The sequence below is a fragment of the Panulirus ornatus genome, chromosome 38, assembly GCF_036320965.1.
Source record: "Panulirus ornatus isolate Po-2019 chromosome 38, ASM3632096v1, whole genome shotgun sequence".
NCBI classification, from domain to species: Eukaryota; Metazoa; Arthropoda; class Malacostraca; order Decapoda; family Palinuridae; genus Panulirus; species Panulirus ornatus.
Window position 1 is genome coordinate 14,557,758 of NC_092261.1, and position 13,759 is coordinate 14,571,516.

Below are 13,759 nucleotides of genomic sequence, written 5' to 3' on the forward strand. Positions count from 1 at the left end.
GTGTGTGTGTGTGTGTGTGTGTGTGTGTGTGTGTGTGTGTGTAATGACTCACTTGTAATCACCCGTTCGTACCGTACTCTTAGAGAGTTTAATACACTCGTTGTGCCCCGTCTGTTCAACCCTCTCTCATACAACTACTCAAAATACTTTCACCTGTCTGCCTTTACCATATACTTATTCAGTCCATTTCATTCACCAACTGCTCTTACACTGTTCAGCATTTCTTGACGTCAATTTCAGCTTCAAATAATATTACGCCCTCTGGCTGTTCTATCCCTCCATCTTCAAAAGAACTGTTTACCCAAGTCATGAGTCTGGTTAAAAACTCCAAGGTTGTCATCAGGTGACTTGCTCACGTTTCCTTCTTTAGTGGTGGGCAAATCTAAAGCCTCTAGCCTTTTCCTGTACCTCTATGCTCCCCTTAATCTGGCACCGTATTAGCTGCCCTCCTCTGGACCTTCTTTAGTAGCTCTAACTCCTTCTTGACGCGCGTGGACCAAACCACCATAGCGTATTCCCGTTTCGCCTTGACGTTTGGCCGTGAACAACCTGCTGCTGAATGTTTTCTAATCCACCAACTTGAATGCAGTTCTAATGTTCGCCAGCAGGCAGTTGGTCGAAATCTTGAAGCATTCCCCTGAGATGGGACTCTGGCGCGACACGTTCATGAAATGACGTCGACTACCAACACCTCTCCCACACACACACACACACACACACACTCCTGCAGCCTATCTGCGGGCTACATGATATTCATATCGAGGCTTTCTTTGATGTGATCCATTTTCTTTACTTAAGATCTACAAGGGTTGAATTTCATCATCCATGTCTCACACCAACTTTTGCGTCTGTCTAGGTCCCCTTGTTGCGTTTGTCTAGGTCCCCTTGTTGCGTTTGTCTAGGTCCCCTTGTTACATCTGTCTAGGTCCCTTTGTTGCGTCTATCTAGGTCCCCTTGTTGCGTATGTCTAGGTCCCCTTGTTGCGTCTAATCTAGGTACTCTTGTTGACGTCTGTCTAGGTCCCCTTTCTGCGTCTGTCCAGGTCCCCTTGTTGCGTCTGTCTAGGTCCTCTTTCTGCGTCTGTCCAGGTCCCCTTGTTGCGTCTGTCCAGGTCCCCTTGTTGCGTCTGTCTAGGTCCCCTTGTTGCGTCTGTCTAGGTCCCCTTGTTGCGTCTGTCTAGGTCCCCTTTCTGCGTCTGTCCAGGTCCCCTTGTTGCGTCTGTCTAGATTCCCTTGTTGCGTCTGTCCAGGTCCCCTTGTTGCGTCTGTCTAGATCCCCTTGTTGCGTCTGTCTCGGTCCCCTTGTAAGTTGATGCAATCCTCCTCGCTTTCCCCCCTTGTGACCTTTACGTCATCTGCCGCCATATTCAGGTAGGAGGAGTCCATACCAAGTCATCTGCATAGATCTCGAAGAGTAATGGTCCAGGAACACAGAAAACCCTGCGGCACTCCGCCAGCGACTTTAACCTATCTCGAGAGGGGGAGGAGGTGGCTCGTCTGAAATGCGTCCTTTGTTCCCTTCCACTGTGATAAGGTGTGTGTGTGTGTGTGTGTGTGTGTGTGTGTGTGTGTGTGTGTGTGTGTGTGTGTGTGTGTGTGTCTGCTACTTGCTTGCTTAGAACATTTCGTTATTCATCAACTACATTATTCTTTCGTTACTTATCAACCGTGATTTACTCATTATTCATCAGCTACCCAAGGTTAGTTTTCCAGTTCTCCGTTATTCACCAACTCTCTCTCTCTCTCTCTCTCTCTCTCTCTCTCTCTCTCTCTCTCTCTCTCTCTCTCTCTCTCTGAAGAGCTTCTCATTATTCATCAATTATAGGTTAGGAGAGCGTCGCGTCACTCATCAGTTAACGTCACAAGCGCGCGACTCATTCTTCCTCAGTTTATATTTTCCAGGCTTACAAGATCCCTCTCATTCCATACGTAAACCTTACTCACTCACTCTTGGCCCACGAAGAAGAACTGACTCTCCAAGAACCGACTCTCCACGAACACTGTACTCATTCTCGCTATTCCCATTGAGTTTGGAAGCACTAGAAAACATCAACAAAAGCACACATACACACACGCGCGCGCGCACCCACAAGCACACACACGCATACACTAGCTTAGGTTTGTGTGTGTGTGTGTGTGTGTGTGTGTGTGTGTGTGTGTGTGTGTGTGTGTGTAATCATACGAGGGAGTTAGGACATAGTACATATATATACATACATGGTTAAGAGACGGGGCAACACCAGTGCAAAACTCTCTCCCAGTAACATTACAGATAATCCCACACACACACACACACACACACACACACACACACACACAGGTCCGCGTGTACTTGGAAGCACTGAGGGAAGAGGAAAGAGCGGTTCTAATTACAACGCTTAATTTTCATCCAAAAAAAAGCAAGTCTGACGACCTTAAACCGCGTAACCACCACTTCGTAACTCGCAATCACAGAACAACCAGAGGAGCGCAACATGAAATTAAGCAATTGGTTATAAAAGATTCCTAAAAGACGCGGAACTTTTACGAAACAAAAATAGTAATAAGACATTTAGATGAACGGAACGAAAAGGTGACGACTCTGTCAATGTGGACAGAGTACAAAAGTTTTACAGAGTTATATAATAAAGTTCCACGGGTTTTTTGGGGGGACCCCGCCCCTCCAAGTGTGTAGAACTCTCCCTGCCCGCACCGTGTGAATAGGTGATCAAAAACATTAATCACAGGCAAGGATACGCATGAATAAACACACACACACACACACACACACACACACACACACACACACACACACACAGTGACAGATGTCCAAACACAGATGATGTATAAATACACAGAGAAAAACATACAGACACTTTCGCATAAACACTTGACACACACACACACACACACACACACACACACACAGATACACATTCACGAACGCACTTTAGGCAAGCACGTTGACCAAAGAAAGACGAACAAAGAATCAAACCTATACATACTAACATAAACAGATGGAGGACCCCGGATTTAGACTCCACCCTATGGAGAGTACGTTATACGTACACTCAATGAATAGATAAACACCCACACCGACACACACACACACACACACACACACACAGGGCAACACGAGTGCAAAACTCCCTCCCTCACCCCGTGACACACAAACAGTAATCACACAGATGAGGCATAATATGTAAACAAGCAAGCACACACACACACACACACACAGATAGCAAAGATAAGGTACCTGGTTCAAGGTGTTGTTAAGGCGGGACACTGGAGCAGTGCTCAGGGCCAGGGAGCACAGGGATCCCATGCCTGGCCTGCCCCTGCCCAGTAGTCGCAGCACCGCGCCACACTCCATCCTCAGCTAAGCTTCCGTCCGTCCGGCTGGTGTGAAGGGGTAGCCTCAACTTGCACTGGCCAAGCTGCACTCACTCAAAGCGGAACCCTCAGCCTTTCGCACACACTTTCCCGATCTCCACTTGGGACTCGCCTCGCTGAGGACCTCAGCTCTCCCTTACTTGGGGGGACACTGATCGGGTTGCTGTTGCTGGACTGGCTAGCCTCCCCCACTTGCTTGACCACGATCGCTTCGGCCAAACTTCTTTGCCCGTGAGATACTATAAAACCACCGTGTATATATTATCTATATATACCTCTTTTTTTTTTTTATTTTCCAACAATAAATATTCTATATCATCTGACTAACTATATAGAGCACTGGCACTGATTTTAGAATCTTATCCTAGTGACGGAGACACAACAGGTGATCTGGATTCGTTTGGTTTTCGTTGTTAGTTGTGGGGTGGGGGATGGATGTGTGTGTGTGTGAGATGGGGGGCGATCCAGTTAGTCTCGGGGCACTGAGGAGGCGAGGGAGGAGCACTCTGCACCGCTGGCCACCTGAGGTCGTCTCTCGATGGTGGTGGCTATCATTGGCCTAACAAGTGGAGGTGGTGGTGGTGGTGGTGTGTGGTGGTGGTGTGGTGGTGGTAGTGGTAGAAGAGACAGTCGGCGAGCGTGTGGTAGTGTGGATGGTAGTAGGCATGACCCGCGGGGGAGAGAGGTGAAGAGGGTGTTAGTGGTGTGTGGTAGTGGTGGTAGTCGGTAGCAGCAGTAGTAGTGGTGGTAAGTAATGGAGTGGTAGGAGAGGGGTGGCACCGAGACCTGAGCGGCGGGTGGGCGGGCGGGTGGCGTACGTAAGCTCTCGATCCCACGGCCACGGACAGACTGCCGCCGCTGGAGCTTGGCCGCTCTGGCCCGGGAGACTCGAGTGGCGGCGGCGGAGGCTGCCACATGCCGCCAGATGCCACAAGTCGCCACACTCACACATACACAATCAAACCAACTCCTCCCATACGATAATAATTAACAATATTCACTTGGATGAAAGCCGACAAGCGGGCCTTCAAGCAAGGGATCCGGCTATGCCCGCCGCCCCCGACAGTGACAGCGGCAGATAAAGGGAGGCACTAAGCCTACAGATGCCAGCCATCCCTCAGTGATGGGCCGTGACTACGGGGCACAATCCGCTCCATGGGCCTACGATAAGGAGAGACAAATTCACTCCAGGCCTTGATAACGGAGTCCATCTTGGATACAGTCGGTGCGAAAACCCCACCAGACACACACACACACACACACACACACATACAGGCCCAAACACACACACACACACACGTTCATTCACCACACTCACCTACCACCACAAGCACCTACCACACAAGGAAACAGTTGACCTGTCTGTGTTGCCAAGCTTCTATGAAGAGGCCGGGACAGCAAGCCTCTCCGTTACCCCTAATGCCAACAGCTTAATCTCTCTCTCTCTCTCTCTCTCTCTCTCTCTCTCTCTCTCTCTCTCTCTCTCTCTCTCTCTCTCTCTCTCTCCCTCCCTCCAGGTGCAGTAGAATGAATTAATCCTATTTTTCTGTGACGACAATAAAGAGATTTTTCTGTGACGACAATAAAGACAAAAGGGAAGGAGCGAGACAGGTGAAATCCATTGTTACGGTTCAAATCTACATTAAAACTTAAATGGATGACGACGACATCAACACCTCATTCTCACAAAAGAGACGAAAAACAAACTAATCTACGAATAAATCTCGTACAAAAAAAAAAGAAACTTGCCACTTCTTGTATGAAACAATATAGCACCTGGGACGAAGGATTTTGAGAAATGCCCATTGGTCTGTCCTGACAGTGATAGCCCTGTTTTCATAATATTGTAAAATATCGCCTAATAGCGACATTTCCCTGTCATTTGCAGTAATGAGCGTTATAGTCAATTCATTTTTTCGAATGGGAATAACTATAAAGTGTGGGGCTATCACGCCACATCAACCCGACCGACCGAAACAGCTCGAGTCGTACTGATAATTTCAAAATTGATCGGACCCATCCGGGAAGACACTTTTTCTTTTTTATACCATGTGTGCGAATGTGTATACATATGTACACACAACAAATAGAATATAAATAAAAATATCCTGTTACAAAAAGGATTAAATTGATAGACTGAAAGTAAAGAAAAAAAAAAGAAAAAGACAAATACAGTCAACTAATGAAATGAAATAGATAAATATCGATGATGTTCCACAGCGGCTGGACGAGCGACCCGGCTGTTGGGTCCATAATTCTGCAGGAGGAGGCGCCCTGCCCGACGTGGATGGGGGAGGAGGGAGGTCGACTGGGTGATCAACAAACACCCATGGGAAGTGAATACCAACACCGTAGTCATGTTTTGCAGTACAGAGGCCATAGTAATAATCATTAATATATATATATATATATATATATATATATATATATATATATATATATATATATATATATAGGGTGTCCCCAAAAAAATGTACTCACTTTTTGACACCCTATAACTCACTGATTTTTTTTTTTTTTTTTTACTTTTTTCAGATCTGAAAAGAGAAAAAATCAGTGAGTTATAGGGGTGTCAAAAAGTGAGCAAATTTTTTGGGACACCCTGTATATATATATATATATATATATATATATATATATATATATATATATATATATATATATATAGAGAGAGAGAGAGAGAGAGAGAGAGAGAGAGAGAGAGAGAGAGATTGACTCACTTCTCAGGCCTTGACCCTCACCTCCGACATCAAGCCTTAACCCTCACCTCCAATAGACTGACTGTAACCCAGCCCCTCTCTCCAAAACCCTTCGCATTTTCCTCCTTCGCCACACCATTTATGAACAGATGAAACAGTCTCGTTGACATCATATATCTTTGCCGCAGACCAACCCTCATCTGGAACCATTTACCCTCCTCTCTTCCCACTCGCACAGTCGCCTTACTCTGATGGAAAAGCCTAACTGCTTCCAGTAGCTTTCTTCCTACACTATACGGTCGTAATAACTCCCACAATGCATGTCAATCAACCCTTTCACACGCTTCCTCAAGAACCATAAATCCATAAAATGCCACTAATAAAACCTTTCTCTTTCACCCCATATTTCTCACACAGATTCTTCAAAGCAAACACCTGGTCTTTACATCCTCTACCCCTCTACCACTTTAGGCTAATACCACACTACTCCTCCCTAGTCAGATCCTTTATGCAAGCCACCACCTTGTCAATCATCACTCCCATACAACTTCCTAAGTATAATCAACAACCATATTCTTATGTAATTCGATGATTCACTTTTGCCTCCCTTGCCTTTATACAATGACTCTACAAAGGTATTCCACCCTGATTAATCAACAACACCCTCAACCTTTCTTTAGGAAATACAACTGCAATCCCATCCACTGCACCCGCCATGCCACACTCTCTCTTATGCAAGGCTTTCACTACCTCCTTTCTTTTCACGAAACCACTTGCCATGCCTCTCTCGCTTCGCATACCTTAACGTCCCAAATACTTCACATCATCCAACACATTCCTCATAATATTCTACATCCATCCGTCTTCACCTTCCCTTTGCCTCTTACCAATTACCCATCTGCTCCTCTCACTAATGCTCCAATTTGTTCTACTGCTCTCCTCACACTTTTCAATTCTTTCCAAAAGATTTTCTTCTCCCAGATATATATATATATATATATATATATATATATATATATATATATATATATATATATATATATATATATATATATATATATATATTCTCATCTTGAAAATCACCTATGTTTTTATCACTTATCCGTTACGAGGTTTCAATACGGATGTGAACTTCATTTGGTATAAAATTCTTATGATGCTTTTGTCCATTATATATATATATATATATATATATATATATATATATATATATATATATATATATATATATATATATATATATATCCACGTTTTCTTAAAAACCAGGAAAGAATCCTGACAAAACTTCCACATCTCTGAAGTATACCTGTAAGGTTTCCAGTCTCGTGCGTCCCGCTGGCGGCCCATGTGAAGGTAGTTCCTCGTGGCCTTCACAATTGATCCTCTCGCCCCAGCTCCACGTTTCCTCTTCCTTCAGACACATTCACACATAGACTGGCACTCACTGACACTCCCTAGGAAGAGCGAATGCCACTAAGATCAAAAGTCCTCAGACAAAGCCAATTAGGGAATTTTTATCAACCAAGGTCCATTCTTCTGTATCTTAAAGCAACATCTCTCACGAGAGAAAAAGCTAGTAGTAATATATATATATATATATATATATATATATATATATATATATATATATATATATATATATACACGGAAATGGAGTACGGTTTCAGTGAGGAACTTCTCGCTCCACAGGCGTCCGTCATTTCTTTCCCTGCGACTGATTGCAGCGCAGCCTCGAAGTTGCAGGAACCCCATGAAAGAGTTTCTCCTGCTATATATGGTGTGTGTGTGTGTGTGTGTGTGTGTGTGTGTGTGTGTGTGTGTGCGTGTGTGTGTTTCGAGTAAGCTGTTGATAAACGTTTTGGTGGGATTTTACTTTACCTTGGCCAAGACCTCTCACAAGTCTTTGTTCATGCTACACGATAAGCTGGGTAGAGTTAACATGGTCATAACCTGAGACAGTACACTGCCCTTGGGCAGGAGTTTATGCGGGTATAATCAAGGTGGTGGCATTAGACTGCGCAGGCGTACTACTATAACGTACATGTATGATCATTAACAAAATATTTGGCCTTGTGGTTAGTAGTGTGTGTGGACGATGCAAGCGAGTTGCCTATTCATTGATGCGGTAGAATTCTTCGGGTATGGTGACCAAGGCTCAGACCTTTATCCTTCATGCCCAAAGGTCGTGCTATGGGTCGTAAAGTGGTGTCCATGGGTCGTACCGTCGTGCTCATGAATCGCACCGTCGTGCTCGAGGGTCGCACCGTCGTGCTCAAGTGTCGCACCGTCGTGCTCAAGGGTCCAGCTGAAGAGGTTAAAGTCCAAAATTCACTGTAGGTCAGATCAAGATTCGATACAGACAAGAAAGAGTGGATCAGATACGGTTAAGAGAGAGTGGATCAGATACGGTTAAGAGAAAGTGGATCAGATACAGTCAAGAGAGATGATTACACACAGTCAAGAGAGAGAGAGTGGATCAGGTCCAGTTTAGCATGAGTGGATCACACATACGAAGTGAGGCGAGAGAGTGGACTAGATCAGTCCAGGGGCAGACCATGCACGACCTACTGCGTAAAGTCCCTCCCACCAGCAGAAGATTAGGATAACCAGGGTCAGGTTATATAGCAGGAGGGCTCCCTCGGTACGATCCTCTCACTTGGGCAATGACCCACGTCAGCAGCACTGGAGGAGCGCCCACACACGCTGACTCAGGCTGTGGCTGCCCTGATTGGGAATGGCGGTACATGAGACACCCATTCCTAAATCCAATTTACGTACATGGCTGAGTCTAGATTTAATTGCACGCGTGTGGGAATTATGACGAAGGATAACAAGGTTGGAATATATATATATATATATATATATATATATATATATATATATATATATATATATATATATATATATATATATATATATATATATATATAATTAATCATTCATTTATATATTTATCTTAATAATTATACTTTGTCGCAATCTCCCGCGTGAGCGAGGTAGCGCAAGGAAACAGACGAAAGAATGGCCCAACCCACCCACATACACATGTATATACATAAACGCCCTCACACGCACATATACATACCTATACATTTCAACGTTTACATACATATACATACACAGACATATAGATATATAGACATGTACATATTCATACTTGCTGCCTTCATCCATTCCGTCGCCACCCCGCCACACCATGAAATGGCAACCCCCTCCCCCGGGACGCGCTAGGAAAAGACAACAAAGGCCACATTCGTTCACACTCAGCTGTCATGTATAATGCACCGAAACCACAGCTCCCTTTCCACATCCAGGCCCCACAAAACTTTCATGGTTTACCCCAGACGCTTCACATGCCCTGCTTCAATCCACTGACACCACGTCGACCCCGGTATATATATATATATATATATATATATATATATATATATATATATATATATATATATATATATATATATATATATATATGATGCGTTTTACAGCAATACATCTCTATGCATGTCGCCACCGTGAGTAGCTAGTAGAAGTCTGGCGTCAACAGGAAGCTGCTGTTGGGGATTTTTACTCCAGATAAGAATTCTAAAACACACAGAGGGTATTTTTTTGTTTCATCTGCCATCGTCATCTCCAGTAACTAAAGCAGTGAAAGATGCTTCTCTGACAACATCTCGTCAGTGCTGAGACCACTCCTTTTCAAAGCAGTGTAGCGATATGATCAAAACTGTTGTATACGAGAAGAAAAGGGTCGCTGAAGATGAAGGCACAGATAGACCACATCAGGACACAATGTGTACAGGTGAACTTACGTATTTAATGGACACTCTATGAACTTAGGTATTCAATGGACACTCTATGAACTTAGGTATTTAATGGACACTCTATGAACTTAGGTATTTAATGGACACTCTATGAACTTAGGTATTTAATGGACACTCTATGAACTTAGGTATTTAATGGACACTCTATGAACTTAGGTATTTAATGGACACTCTATGAACTTAGGTATTTAATGGACACTCTATGAACTTAGGTATTTAATGGACACTCTATGATGACCCGGGTTAACGATCTCTGATATCAAATGATGATGATAATGATGAAGTCTTGTTATACTACTTGCTTGAGAGACGCTTTCAGGGGTAAAAAGAAAAAAAACTATTCAGCTTGCGGAAGAAAACAGAGGCGAGTAGAATCAAGTCACTGAGTACCATTATCTGAAGTAACTGATGAACAGGCGACTTCCAGCCAGCCAATTTCTTACCGCACTAAACTGCCTCACAGAAGATGATGAGCTGTACTTCCACAAGAGGGGAATCGAACCCAGCCTCATGCAACTCCCCCGTCACACAGGACAACCTCTGGTGATAAATAAGAACCAGCAAATGGCCAGTAACTTTACCAATTAGGCAAATGTCAGTCAACTTAATCAGGATGTTCCAATGTTCATGATGAACACGCGAGATCACTATATGCATGTTATCTTTCACAATGGTGGGTATGAGGCTTCATAACCCTCCCAGACAAATCATACGCGCGCACTCGAAACGTTATTCTCAACACGATCATCTGGATCGCAAAGTCTCCATAAAAAGTGACGTATATCCAAAGCGACTTGTTGACTACAGAAGCTGTCCATCCACCGGAGAGAAATGACACCTTTCGACCCTGGTCTTAAGACTGCCTCAGCCGTGGGGGGCAACAGGATGCGACAGACTCGTAGTCTGGATCATAACAAAAAAAGATAACCGAGACACGACCTCCTCCCTGGCTCAACAGACGCTTTTTGATGACCAATCCCTTAAAGCACGACTGTGCGACCCTTGGGTATAATGGAGTAGCGTTCGACCTGGCTTCTTAGGGTCAGGTCAAAGGCGAGTCAACTCGTACCTATAGATCGCTACCTTTGTGCTCAAGCGGTCGTGCCGTTATGATCAAGCGGTCGTGCCGTTATGATCAAGCGGTCGTGCCGTTATGATCAAGCGGTCGTGCCGTTATGATCAAGGGGTCGTGCCGTTATGATCATGGGGTCGTGCCGTTGGGCTCAAGAGGTTCACAATTGCTCCAACAGCCAAGCATCGGAGGAAACTCCATTATACATACATACAACACCTTAGACAACCCCCTTACTAGTTTCGAATTCCAACGATCTTTTTCACGATCCCCTTCCCTCCAGAATAGCATCAAATCTCAATTACAAGGGGACCAACTGGGACGACGCTGAGCCACAGGCGAAGGGAGGAGGAAGACCCCTGACTCAACACACTGGCCTAATGAAGCAGTCTCCTGCAGCAGGCATGACCCACCAGGTCCTCCCCTCGTCCTCTTGACGTGGGGGAGGCTCTGACCCGACTCACTGACCACTGAAGACCTCTGTAGCAGGGATGACCCACCAGGTCCTCCCCTCGTCCTCTTGACGTGGGGGAGGCTCTGACCAGACTCACTGACCTACTGAAGAAGGCTCCTGCAGCAGGCATGACCCACCAGGTCCTCCCCTTGTCCTCTTGACGTGGAGGGGAGGCTCTGAACCGACTCACTGGCCTACTGAAGAAGGCTCCTGTAGCAGGCATAACCCAACAGGTAATCCCCTCGTCCTCTTGACGTGCGGGAGGCTCTGACCTGACTCACTGACCTACTGAAGAAGGCTCCTGTAGAAGGCATAACCCACCAGGTCCTCCTCTCATCCTCTTGGCATGGGGGAGGCTCTGACCCGACTCACTGACCTACTGAAGAAGGCTACTGTAGAAGGCATAACCCACCAGGTCCTCCCTTCATCCTCTTGTCGCGGTGGAGAGACTCTGACCCGACTCACTGACCTACTGAAGAAGGCTCCTGCAGCAGAACCAGCAGTGGCAGGAAAACACACCGCCTCGTTCCTCTCGACGTGGCTGGAGGATGGCACATATAAGCCTTTTACAGCCGCTACTCAGCGCAGGGACAGCGATGTCAGCCCCCCTGCTGATAATAAGATACAGTCAGGGGACCAAGCCGCGCCAGCAGCACCAGCAGCAGCTGCACCAATATATCCCTACCCCCGTGTCAGCCCTGGTGCTCCTACCACGTGATGGCTCCACGTGCTGTCTCAATCTCTGTATCAACACGTGACACGTACGTATAAAACACGTAACATGCCGATATAACACATGACACTGGTATAACATACAACACTCCGGTGTAACACACCACAACACTCAGGTATAACACGTAACACTTGGATATAAACACGTTACGCACAACACTCGGGTATAACACACAACACTCGTGATATAAACACAACGACCGAGTATACCACACACACACACACACACACACACACACACACTACACCACACCACACCCAGTGAGGACAAGCAGTTCAAACGGGCGAGGACGCAACGCTCAGAAATCCCCCCCCCCGGCTGGTGTATCGCACCTAACGCATCGCCTCCGAGCCAGTGCATCCTCAACTGCTGCTGCTCCGTCCATCGTCACCCTGTATAACACATCCACAAGTGCAGATGGGTTCCCACCCGACAGACACGTTAACGCTAAGTCCATCAGCTGTTCTCCACTACAGGTTGCCAGCAGCATCAACACCAGCAGCGGCGGAGGCGTACGCACGCACGCACACCCGCACCAGCCCCGCTATACTGACAATGCAACACACACACACACACCTTCCACCTGCTCCACCCCGCCTGAGTGGCTTCATGTGCATGGCCAAGAACCCGGATCAGCGGCAGCGCGCGGTCGCTCCTCCTCTTATTACCTCCTCACGAGAGAGAGAGAGAGAGAGAGAGAGAGAGAGAGAGAGAGAGAGAGAGAGAGAGAGAGAGAGAGAGAGAGAGAGAGAGAGAGCAACAACTTCCGACTTGCAATCACCTCTCTGTGCAGTGGGAGGCGGGTGCTCAACACTCGTGAGTACCCCCCAAAAAATCTCATGAACTTTCTCTACCATACAACTCGTCAACTTCTCTTATGAGGTATCCAGTAATGTCATCCTGTACGAGTGAGTCCCTCCCTTGTGCGAACAAGAGTCCTGCATAAACTCAAGTCATGGCCTCGGACTGATCTACATTCGCACCTTTCAAAGCACTGCTCACTGTTAACGTCATCGAACTGACTTAAAGATAAAGAAGTGTGATCAAGTCACCCCTTGCTCTTCGTTCTTCTATCGTGGAATAGAAAACAAAACACTAGGGCCTGAAATCCCTCGACGGAACTCAGCCATCCCAATTCTGGTAAACATCTTTGTTCTCCTTCAAAGATCCTTCTTTGCCAGTTCTTTGTGCTGCTTTCAATGCTGCTACGACCAAAATTTGAGATGCGTGTTCTAATCATGGTCGTGAATAGCTTGTGAGTTTTTAGTTCCTCTTCCATGTATCTAAAAGCTGTTCTTACATTTTGCAGCAGACGCTTCGTCTATTTCATCATGTTCTCAAGATGAAACTCTGAATTCAGGTTAGTTAAAATGTCGACTCCCAAGTCTCTCTCACTCATAGATTCCTACAGCCTATTTCCTGCTATACAATATTTGTTTCGAGATAATTTCTTAATTGATTCTCATCCTCAGAACTGCATCCTGCATCTACTAAGGTTGAACTTCATCAACCAACTATCAGACAAATTTTGGAGTGTGTCTTTCTCTCTCTCATAAGATGATACAATCCTTCTTACTCTTTATTCCCCTAGCGACCTTGGCATCATCCG

The 13,759-nt window shown here is 45.7% G+C and overlaps 1 protein-coding gene across 1 annotated transcript in view; it reads right to left on the reverse strand.

Annotated features, from left to right (window-relative positions):
• The window catches only part of MCU (mitochondrial calcium uniporter), a 725,481-nt gene extending 721,309 nt beyond the window's left edge, over positions 1-4,172 (reverse strand). Inside the window, exon 1 of the mRNA XM_071684691.1 lies at positions 3,235-4,172. Within this exon, the coding sequence (XP_071540792.1) occupies positions 3,235-3,351 (117 nt within the window). The 5' untranslated portion in view covers positions 3,352-4,172. The remainder of the gene's footprint in view (positions 1-3,234) is intronic.
• Between the last annotated feature and the right edge of the window lie 9,587 nt (positions 4,173-13,759).